Source organism: Nerophis ophidion, linkage group LG05 (assembly GCF_033978795.1).
Source record: "Nerophis ophidion isolate RoL-2023_Sa linkage group LG05, RoL_Noph_v1.0, whole genome shotgun sequence".
In the NCBI taxonomy this organism is placed as follows: Eukaryota; Metazoa; Chordata; class Actinopteri; order Syngnathiformes; family Syngnathidae; genus Nerophis; species Nerophis ophidion.
The window spans coordinates 74,578,125-74,590,129 of record NC_084615.1 but is presented as its reverse complement, the minus strand read 5'-3'; the positions used below and the strand labels follow the sequence as shown (position 1 = coordinate 74,590,129).

Here is a 12,005-nt window from a genome sequence, read left to right as displayed (position 1 = left end):
TTCAACCTATTCAAACCATTCCAACATGAACACATTCCACTCATCCTGGACATTCAAACTAACACTTTCTTAAGTTCCAAACCACATTCCGGTTTTCCCCAAAATTCAAACTCTTCAAACAGTCATACCATTCTTACATCCAAACATATATTTAGATGCAGTGGAGCATCCAATAAAATAAAACAAAGATGTTTTTTAAGGTACAAAGTCAAGGCAGATTTATTCAAATGGTATAAAAAACTTTTACATATGCAAAAATAGATGTGCTAAAGAAATATATTACTTTAGTTTAATAAATACGCCATATTTTTCCACGTTCAACAAATTTCCAGGAAATCCTGTTTTATTTGAACGTTTTTCAACCTTTTTCGTTTGACTACTCCTTTTTTTACTTTTTTCATCCCATTTCAACTGTTCCACTGTCAAAACATTTTTTTTAGTTAGGACAAAAAACCAAGTTGATTTTGGAACAATAAACATTCCTAGTTTTCCTTAAATTCCAGAAAACATTTTTTCGATTAAAAAACTGTTACTACTTCAACGTTTCTTGACCGATTTAAAGAATTCCAACACCAACCAATTCAGCTCATTCAGGACATTCGTGCTCCTAAAAAATGTTTTTAAAAATACGATTTTTTTCCAAAATTTCCAAATTTCCAGGAGGTTCTGATTGAAATGAATGAGACATTCTTCAAAGTTGCACAATTCCCACATTTCTCAACTGATTCAAACCATTCCACTTTCAACACATTCAAATCATCCTGGACATTCAAACTATCATTTTTCCACGTTCAACAAATTTCCAGGAAATCCTGTTTTATTTGAACGTTTTTCAACCTTTTTCGTTTGACTACTCCTTTTTTTACTTTTTTCATCCCATTTCAACTGTTCCACTGTCAAAACATTTTTTTTAGTTAGGACAAAAAACCAAGTTGATTTTGGAACAATAAACATTCCTAGTTTTCCTTAAATTCCAGAAAACATTTTTTCGATTAAAAAACTGTTACTACTTCAACGTTTCTTGACCGATTTAAAGAATTCCAACACCAACCAATTCAGCTCATTCAGGACATTTATGCTCCTAATAATTTTTAAAATAATCCCGCTTTTCACAAAATTCCCAAATTTCAAAGAAGTTCTCATTGAAATGAATGAGACGTTCTTCAAAGTTCCACATTTTTCAACCGATTAAAACCATTCTACTTTCAACACATTCAACTCATCCTGGACATTCAAACTATCATTTTTCCTCGTTAAGAAATTTCCAGGAATTCCTGTTTTATTTTAACCTTTTTTGTTTAACTACTCCTTTTCCTTTTTTCATCCCATTTCAACTGTCAAAACATTTTTTTAGTTGGGACAAAAAAACAAGTTGATTTAGGAACTAGAAACATTCCTAGTTTTCCTTAAATTCCAGAAAACATTTTTTCGATTAAAAAACTGGTACTACTTCAACGTTTCTTGACCGATTTAAAGAATTCCAACACCAACCAATTCAGCTTATTCAGGACATTTATGCTCCTAATAATTTTTAAAATAATCCCGCTTTTCACAAAGTTCCCAAATTTCAAAGAAGTTCTCATTGAAATAAATGAGACGTTCTTCAAAGTTCCACAGTCTCCACATTTTTCAACCGATTAAAACCATTCTACTTTCAACACATTCAACTCATCCTGGACATTCAAACTATCATTTTTCCTCGTTTCCAGGAATTCCTGTTTTATTTGAACCTTTTTCGTTTAACTACTCCTTTTCCTTTTTTCATCCCATTTCAACTGTTCCACTGTCGAAACATTTTTTTTAGTTGGGACAAAAAACCAAGTTGATTTAGGAATTAGAAACATTCCCAGTTTTCCTTAAATTCCAGGAATTCCATAAAACATTTTTTTCAATTAAAAACGTTCAACGTTTTTTGACCGATTTAAAGGATTCCAACACCAACCAATTCAGCTCATTCAGGACATCCATGCTCCCAATCATTTTTAAAATAATCCCGCTTTTCCCCAAATTCCCATTGAAATGAATGGGACCTTTTTCCCACATTTTTCAACCTATTCAAACCATTCCACTCATCCTGGACATTCAAACTAACACTTTAAGTTCCAAACCACATTCCGGTTTTCCCAAAAATTTGAACTCTTCAAACAGTCATACCATTCTTACATTCAAACATATATTTAGATGCAGTGGAGCATCCATTAAAATAAAACAAAGATGGTTTTTAAGGTACAAAGTCAAGGCAGATTTATTCAAATGGTATAAAAAAACATTTACATATGCAAAAATAGATGTGCTAAAGAAATATATTACTTTAGTTTAATAAATACGCCATACAGCAGTCGATGCTGACTACTAATGCTTGCAGTACACAGTACGGATACATGAGGTATTAATGGTCACTTTCCCCATTGAGTCAGGATCGTCACGTCGAGCAAAGGCAGACATTTGCATTCAAATTGTCATTTTGTCACACTTTCACAATCAACAGAAGGGGATACATTCATTGTTCTTCAAACAAATTGTCAGTAATATTGGATCCCTTAATGAGGAAGCAGACATTTGGGAGGTCAACATCCCTGAGACTACAGTCATCTATCGCTGATTTGTTGACTTACTTGACAATGATTATCAGAAGCAGATGCCTTCATGAAAGACAACAAATACTTAGATAGCGTCCACTAGCATCAATACTTGGCGGTACAGCTGCCACGTATCCCCTTGAAATGAAGTCGGGACACAAAGTCACAGTCGAATGAATACTTAGTCCAGTGATACCAGCACCACTATTGTAGTCCGAAAGAAAAATCGAAACAAGTCCCTGCCGTCTATTCATCAGCAGCTCGGCGAGGTAGTGATGGGACTGTGGAGGAAGGACAGCTGATTGGCTGACGAGTGCACCGGGATGGACACCGGGAAGTTGAAGACGGTGCTGCTGCCGCCGCGGATGGCGGGACTTCCTGCCTCGGACGAGCAGGACGACGTGGCCAGGACCTGGGACTCGAACTGCAGGAGCTGGCCCATGAAGCTGAAGTTCGGCGAGATGATGCTGCGCCGCTGCTTCACGAACTCGAAGGCCTCGTCCAGCTTGACGCGGTTGGTGCGCATGAGGTAGGCCAGGCAGATGGTGGCCGAGCGGGAGATGCCGGCTTGGCAGTGGACAAACACTCGACCTCCTTTATTCCTGATGGAATCTGCGTGGGGGAAAACAAGGTTTAGAAAAACGTTTTTTTTTTACCGACATTAAAACACACTAGGCCTAAGTATTCATTAAAAACAAGTATATTTAAAAAGTTTGGGCACTGTAAGTTTGAACAGTAGCACTGTTTGAAAATAGGAAAATAAAACACTGTACTTAAATATTGAATGACATCTTCGGCGTGCCGTACCAGTTTGAGAACCACTGGTTTAGAACAGGGGTCCCCAAACTTTTTGACTCGCGGATGCGTTTTTAGACAATATCATTTGCCTGAGCAGCTAGGAGACACCGTGAGTAACGAGCGGTAGAACATGGATTACAAATACAGATTAAAAAATAACATATACAGTAATTAAAAAATAAATAAATAGAAATGTATACATATCCATCCAGCCATCCATTTTCTACCGCTTATTCCCTTCGGGGTCGCGAGGGGCGCTGGTTCCTATCTCAGCTACAATCGAGCGGAAGGCGGTGTACACCCTGGACAAGTCACCACCTCATCGCAGATGTATATATATGTATATATATATAGTTATACAGTACTCAATACCGGGGTAGAGCAGAATATATGTTAGGTCAGGAAAAAACACAGAGGCTATATCATCCCTACAAGCCTGTTTCGCAGGTTTCCCTGCTTGTCGGGGAATTTTATTTATTTATTATTATTTATTTATCCATCCATCCATCCATTTTCTACCGCTTATTCCCATTTGGGGTCGCGGGGGGCGCTGGCGCCTATCTCAGCTACAATCGGGCGGAAGGCAGGGTACACCCTGGACAAGTCGCCACCTCAAAAAATCCCCTGAGGAGCAGGGAAACCTGCAAAACAGGCTGTGTTTTTTTCTTGACCTAACATATATATATATATATGTATGTATGTATGTATGTATGTTTGTATGTATATAATATATATATATATATATATAAATATATATATATTTACTTATTTTCAATTTTTTTTAACATGGGACTTCCCGCGGGCCGGATTTTGGAGACCCCTGGTTTAGAACATTAGCGAAGGAAACACTCAAATCCTCCCGTTTAATAAATTCAACAGCTCATTAAGAGACGGGGGACACAGTGGACGGGGGGGTGTGGGGGAGGGTCAGAGTGGGGGCCTGGCGCACAAAGGAGGGGAACAAACCCCCACTGGGCATATTGATGTGGGAGGAAGGCCGTCAGTGAGCAAGAAGAAGTCGCCTTTTGTTCGGGACGCAACAAAAGGACGGCACGGAGCCAAGCCCGTTTGGGGGGCCGCGGCTTTGGAACACTTAAGGGTGAGGGGTTCCCCCCCTTTTCTGTGAATGACCGCGAGGTGATGATGTAACCACCATTCTGGGGCCCGCTGCTGAGCCAGCTGGTCGGTTTTGGAGGGAACTTTTTCAAATTTAAATCCACCAAAGCGGGAGAGGGAGGGTTCGGGGGGGGGTTAGGGCGGGGGGAGCAGCTGTGACAGGAAACTCAAATACTAACCGATGAATTCGATGGCCTCGTTGAACCAGGAGCTGATGTCTGCTTTGTGGTTGTCCTCCACGGGGATGCTCTTGTACAGGAAGGAGTCCTCGAAGTGGTTGGGACAGTTGGCCGACACGTTGATGAGAGCGCTGATCCCCAGCATTTCCAGCATGTCTTTTCGGGACGCGTGGTAGGCGCTACCGAGGTATAGGAAGGGAAGGATCTCCACAGGACCGCCCTGAGAAGACAAGAGAACACTAAAAGTCAGTATAGACCGAGGGTACTCAATTAAATTGTTTCGAGGGGGGGGGCACATTTCCAGAAAACTAACGACCTGGGGGCCCGGACTTCTCCCTATTAAGTCTTAATTTTACACTCCTGGGAACTGGTGTCCTCTGCAGTGGACTTTTGATGTTTTCTGGTCTGTTTATTGTGTCAGAGCTACTTAACCTCTTAAGTCCCAGGTTGTTTGTTTACATGCTTTATTTAATGTCTCTTTGCTATTTGGGATTATTGGACCCTAATTATAATAAAAACTAAAAATCATCTTTTGATATGATGTACTTAGTCCATAAGTACACACATGTGTACTTCATGTGTAGTGGCATGCTAATATTCATTTTTACACTTTTTTTCCCCAAATTCCATTGTATGTTATACTCTTCTGACACCACCAGATGGCAGTATAAGTGTCCACATAAGCGGCGTAAGACCCCAATTCAGTAGTGTACACAATTTTGGAAATAAGAGCTAAAAAGGTGCTGTCCACGTATGTGGCCACTAAGGCCTTTGGTTTTTAAGGACCTTCTGAGTCTAATAGTTGAATGGCCCAAATGATGAAAAAGAGAGGACCTACAATGGAACCTTGAGGAACACCACAACGTTGAACAAATAACGACTGCATCTGAAGTAAACAAGCTACAGCAATGCCTTGAGGAACGCCTCGGTTATGTAAATCACAAGTTCTAGCGAGGTTAAAATGTCAACGCAAGGATCTTTGAATGTGTTTACAGTGGTCCAAGTCGCTCTATATCAGTGGTTCTCCAGCTGTGATAAGTATTTTCCTATATTCAAACACAGTGTTGCTTTTCAAACTTTGTGTAATATTACAGAAATATTCGTGTTAAATAAAACATCTGCCTTGTTTTTAACGATAACTTGGGCCTACTACGTTGCTGTGATCTAATGTTGGTCATTATAATGGGACTTGGATAATCACTGTTCTATACAACAGGAAGATTTTTAGGAATTTGCCGGCAACCATGTTTGTTTCCTAGATGGAATACCCCTGATTGTGTAGTAAAAAAAACACAAATCTGGTCGTAGATACTCTTGTTATATAAAACATCTGCCTTGTTTTAATGAATACTTAGGCCTACTCCGCTACTGTAATTTAATGTTGGTCATTATGCTGGCACTTGGAGAATCACTGCCCTGTACAACAGGTGCACTAGTGTTTTTTTAGGCACAAAGTTTGTTTCCTAAGTGATTGTGTAGTAAAAAAAAAACACAAACCTGGTCGTAGCTATAGTTAAAGAAAACATCTGCCTTGTTTTTAATGACTACTTAGGCCTACTACACTATTGTAATTTAATGTTGGTCATTATAGTGATATTAGGATAATCACTGCCTTATACAACAGGAACACTAGCATTTTTTAGGAACAAAGTTTGTTTCCTAAGTGATTGTGTAGTAAAAAAAAACACACAACCATAGTCATAGATATTCTTGTTAAATAAAACATCTGCCTTGTTTTAATGAATACTTAGACCTACTACGCTACTGTAATTTAATGTCGGTCATTATAGTGGTACTTGGAGAATCACTGCCCTATACAACAGGAACACTAGTGATTTTTTTAGAAACAATTTTTTTTCCCAAGTGGAAAATCCCTGATTGTGTAGTAAATAAAAAAACACAAACCTGGTAGTAGATAATACTGTGAAAAAAAATATCTGCCTTGTTTTTAATGAATACTTAGGCCTACTACAATATTGTAATCTAATGTTGGTCATTATAGTGATACTTGTAGAATCACTGCTCTATACAACAAGAACACTAGTGATTTTTAGGAAAACAGTTTGTTTTCTAAGTGGAAAATCCCTTATTGTGTAGTACAAAAAACAAACACAAACCTGGTCGTAGATATTCTTGTTAAATAAAACATTTGCCTTGTTTTTAATGAATACTTTGGCCTACTACGCTACTATAATTTAATGTCGGTCATTATAGTGATATTTGGAGACTCACTGCCCTATACAACAGGATCACTAGTATTTTTTTAGGAACAAAGTTTGTTTCCTAAGGGGAACATCCCTGACTATGTAATAAAAGAAAACACAAACCTGGTCGTAGATATTATTGTGAAAAACAATATCTGCCTGGTTTTTAATGAATACTTAGGCCTACTACACTATTTAATATAATGTTGGTCATTATAGTGATACTTGGAGAATCACTGCCTTATACAACAGGAACACTAATATTTTTTTAGGAACAAAGTTTGTTTCCTAAGTGGAATATCCCTGATTGTGTAGTAAAAAAAATAACACAAACCTGGTCGTAGATATTCTTGTTAAACAAAAAATTTGCCTCGTTTTTAATGAATACTTTGGCCTACTACGCTACTGTAATTTAATGTCGGTCATTATAGTGACACTTGTAGAATCACTGCTCTATACAACAAGAACACTGGTGTTTTTTTTTAGGTAGAAAGTTTGTTTCCTAGGTGGAAAATCCCTGATTGTGTAGTAAAAAAAAATAACACAAACCTGGTCGTAGATATTCTTGTTAAACAAAACATTTGCCTCGTTTTTAATGAATACTTTGGCCTACTACGCTACTGTAATTTAATGTCGGTCATTATAGTGGCACTTGGAGAATCACTGCCTTGTACAACAGGAACACTAATATTTTTTTAGGAACAAAGTTTGTTTCGTAAGTGGAATATCCCTGATTGTGTAATAAAAAAAATAAAAATCACAAAGCTGGTTGTAGATATTCTTGTTAAATAAAACATTTGCCTCGTTTTTAATGAATACTTCGGCCTACTACGCTACTGTAATTTAATGTCGGTCATTATAGTGACACTTGTAGAATCACTGCTCTATAAAACAAGAACACTGGTGTTTTTTTTAGGAAGAAAGTTTGTTTCCTAAGTGGAAAATCCCTGATTGTTTAGTAAAAAAAATTATACAAACCTGGTCGTAGATATTCTTGTTAAACAAAACATTTGCCTCGTTTTTAATGAATACTTCGGCCTACTACGCTACTGTAATTTAATGTCGGTCATTATAGTGATACTTGTAGAATCACTGCTCTATACAACAAGAACACTGGTGTTTTTTTAGGTAGAAAGTTTGTTTCCTAAGTGGAAAATCTCTGATTGTGTAGTCAAAAAACCCACAAACCTGGTCGTAGATATTCTTGTTAAATAAAACATTTGCCTCGTTTTTAATGAATACTCCGGCCTACTACGCTACTGTAATTTAATGTCGGTCATTATAGTGGCACTTGTAGAATCACTGCTCTATACAACAAGAACACTGGTGTTTTTTTTAGGTAGAAAGTTTGTTTCCTAAGTGGAAAATCCCTGATTGTTTAGTAAAAAAAATTATACAAACCTGGTCGTAGATATTCTTGTTAAACAAAACATTTGCCTCGTTTTTAATGAATACTTCGGCCTACTACGCTACTGTAATTTAATGTCGGTCATTATAGTGAGACTTGTAGAATCACTGCTCTATACAACAAGAACACTGGTGTTTTTTTAGGTAGAAAGTTTGTTTCCTAAGTGGAAAATCCCTGATTGTGTAGTAAAAAAAAAATAACACAAACCAGGTCTTAGATATTCTTGTTAAATAAAACATTTGCCTCGTTTTTAATGAATACTTCGGCCTACTACGCTACTGTAATTTAATGTCAGTCATTATAGTGAGACTTGTAGAATCACTGCTCTATACAACAGGAACACTAGTGGTTTTTTTAGGAAGAAAGTTTGTTTCCTAGGTGGAAAATCCCTGATTGTGTAGTAAAAAAAAATAACACAAACCTGGTCGTAGATATTCTTGTTAAACAAAACATTTGCCTCGTTTTTAATGAATACTTCGGCCTACTACGCTACTGTAATTTAATGTCGGTCATTATAGTGATACTTGGAGAATCACTGCTCTATACAACAAGAACACTGGTGTTTTTTTAGGTAGAAAGTTTGTTTCCTAAGTGGAAAATCCCTGATTGTGTAGTAAAAAAAAAATAACACAAACCTGGTCTTAGATATTCTTGTTAAATAAAACATTTGCCTCGTTTTTAATGAATACTTCAGCCTACTACGCTACTGGAATTTAATGTCGGTCATTATAGTGGCACTTGTAGAATCACTGCTCTATACAACAGGAACACTAGTGTTTTTTTTAAGAAGAAAGTTTGTTTCCTAGGTGGAAAATCCCTGATTGTGTAGTAAAAAAAAATAACACAAACCTGGTCGTAGATATTCTTGTTAAATAAAACATTTGCCTCGCTTTTAATGAATACTTCGGCCTACTACGCTACTGGAATTTAATGTCGGCCATTATAGTGGCACTTGTAGAATCACTGCTCTATACAACAGGAACACTAGTGTTTTTTTTAGGAAGAAAGTTTGTTTCCTAGGTGGAAAATCCCTGATTGTGTAGTAAAAAAAAATAACACAAACCTGGTCGTAGATATTCTTGTAAAACAAAACATTTGCCTCGGTTTTAATGAATACTTCGGCCTACTACGCTACTGTAATTTAATGTCGGTCATTATAGTGATACTTGGAGAATCACTGCCTTATACAACAGGATCACTAGTATTTTTTTAGGAACAAAGTTTGTTTCCTAAGGGGAACATCTCTGACAATGTAATAAAAGAAAACACAAACCTGGTCGTAGATATTATTGTGAAAAACAATATCTGCCTGGTTTTTAATGAATACTTAGGCCTACTACACTATTTAATATAATGTTGGTCATTATAGTGATATTTGGAGAATCACTGCCTTATACAACAGGAACACTAATATTTTTTAGGAACAAAGTTTGTTTCCTAAGTGGAATATCCCTGATTGTGTAGTAAAAAAAATAACACAAACCTGGTCGTAGATATTCTTGTTAAACAAAACATCTGCCTCGTTTTTAATGAATACGTCGGCCTACTACGCTACTGTAATTTAATGTCGGTCATTATAGTGAGACTTGTAGAATCACTGCTCTATACAACAGGAACACTAGTGTTTTTTTTAGGAAGAAAGTTTGTTTCCTAGGTGGAAAATCCCTGATTGTGTAGTAAAAAAAAATAACAAAAACCTGGTCGTAGATATTCTTGTTAAACAAAACATTTGCCTCGTTTTTAATGAATACTTCGGCCTACTACGCTACTGTATTTTAATGTCGGTCATTATAGTGGCACTTGGAGAATCACTGCCTTATACAACAGGAACACTAATATTTTTTTAGGAACAAAGTTTGTTTCGTAAGTGGAATATCCCTGATTGTGTAATAAAAAAAATAAAAATCACAAAGCTGGTTGTAGATATTCTTGTTAAATAAAACATTTGCCTCGTTTTTAATGAATACTTCGGCCTACTACGCTACTGTAATTTAATGTCGGTCATTATAGTGATACTTGGAGAATCACTGCCTTATACAGCAGGACGACTAGCGTTTTTTAAAAAGTTTGTTTCCTAAGATTGTGTAGTAAAAAAAACAAACACAAACCTGGTCATAGAGTGGTGTGTTACACGGGCTGCAGCTTGGGTCTGCACTGTTTGGGTGGCTGGAGCTCAGGGGCAAACTGAGCCCCTGTGAGGGGGAAGGCTTGGTGCATATGTCTGGGTACTCTTGGGAAAATAAGTCAAATCCACCTGAGGGACAAAACGAGTACAAAAAAAAAAAGTCAGATGACATATTGAAAGACCAAAAAAGGGAAGAACAGAGATGAAAGGAGGAGGTGGGCTGGGGGTCTATTTTGGAATTGTTTATAGCAGCGCCAGCTGGTAGTGTGACAGCTGCGGTCCACATTTGTTGCCACACACACAAAAAAAACCACAACATCCATCCATTTTCTACCGCTTATTCCCTTTGGGGTCGCTGGTGCCTATCTCAGCTACAATCGGGCGGAAGGCGGGGTACGCCCCGGACAAGTCGCCACGGCAACAAAGGTCGAATTACCTTTCAGGATGAAGACACTCGCTCCGCAGGGGTCCCGGTGGAGGGCCGCCACGGCCAGCATCAAAGTGCCGTCTTTCTTGGCCTGGCTCAAGTCGCAACTGCGGTCGTCCAGCAGCACCACCGAGCGGTAGTCCCCGGACAGCAGCCGGCCGCGGGTGTCCTCGTTGGGGACGATGTGCTCGAGTCCCAGGCCGCCCCTCGCTCTCCTCCGCACGATGGTGCTAAAGCGGACGTTGGTGGAGGCCGCGATGTGGGACGCGTTGAAGGACAGGAAGGAGCGGCAGTCCAGGACCAGGCAGCCCGGAGCGTCGCCCTCCAACAAAGCGCGGAGGGACGCACAGTCGATGGTGGGCACCTCCATTATGACCATAGTAGTAGTAGGGCGACGGGTAAGAAATGTTAAATCCAAATACATAAAGCTTGAAGTTGCTGGAGGTCGTCGATTTAAGGCTTGTTTAGGCTGGGGTGTCCGCCGTTCTTCTCAGCGGTGTAACAGTGATAATGGCTGAGTGGCGGCGGGAGGCTCTTTATATAGCCGCCGCCAGCTCGTGCCGAATGTGCGTCTGCTGACGTCACCAGCCCGCCTCGCCCGGGCGTCCTGCCAGCACGTCTGACGTCAAAAGGCGCGCGCCCGCCTAAAAGTACACTGGAGTACAGGCGCGCGCGGCACGTCTCTCTCGTCCTGCCCCGCCTTCGCGGTCACAACAAAGATGTCCCGTCTCGGCGCGGACGCACGTACCCAGAGAAATAGTGGCGCGCGGGAACTTTGAGAAACTTTTTTTTAATTTTTAGGGACCGAATGTCCCTTTGGGACAGAGGACCCTATTGTATTTCTAAGGTTTTACTCTTTATTATTAGGGACCGAATGTCCCTCTGGGACAGAGGACACTATTGTATTTCTAAGGTTTTATTAGGGACTGAATGTCCCTTTGGGACAGAGGACTCTATTGTATTTCTAAGGTTTTATTATTAGGGACCGAATGTCCCTTTGGGACAGAGGACCATTTCTAAGGTTTTATTAGGGACAGAATGTCCTTTTGGGACAGAGGAACCTATTGTATTTCAAAGGTTTTTATTCTTTATTATTAGGGACCGAATGTCCCTTTGGGACAGAGAACCCTATTGTATTTCTAAGGTTTTATTAGGGACCGAATGTCCAT

General features: G+C 39.0%; 1 protein-coding gene across 1 annotated transcript; it reads right to left on the bottom strand.

Moving 5' to 3' along the window:
- Nucleotides 1–2,218: 2,218 nt before the first annotated feature.
- Nucleotides 2,219–11,362, bottom strand: dusp1 (dual specificity phosphatase 1). Its single transcript, XM_061901978.1, has 4 exons — nucleotides 10,846–11,362; nucleotides 10,393–10,538; nucleotides 4,673–4,892; nucleotides 2,219–3,191 (listed from the first exon to the last, which is right to left on the bottom strand). The coding sequence occupies exons 1-4, from the start codon at nucleotides 11,258–11,260 to the stop codon at nucleotides 2,833–2,835; spliced, it is 1,140 nt and encodes a 379-aa protein (XP_061757962.1). The 5' UTR covers nucleotides 11,261–11,362; the 3' UTR covers nucleotides 2,219–2,832.
- Between the last annotated feature and the right edge of the window lie 643 nt (nucleotides 11,363–12,005).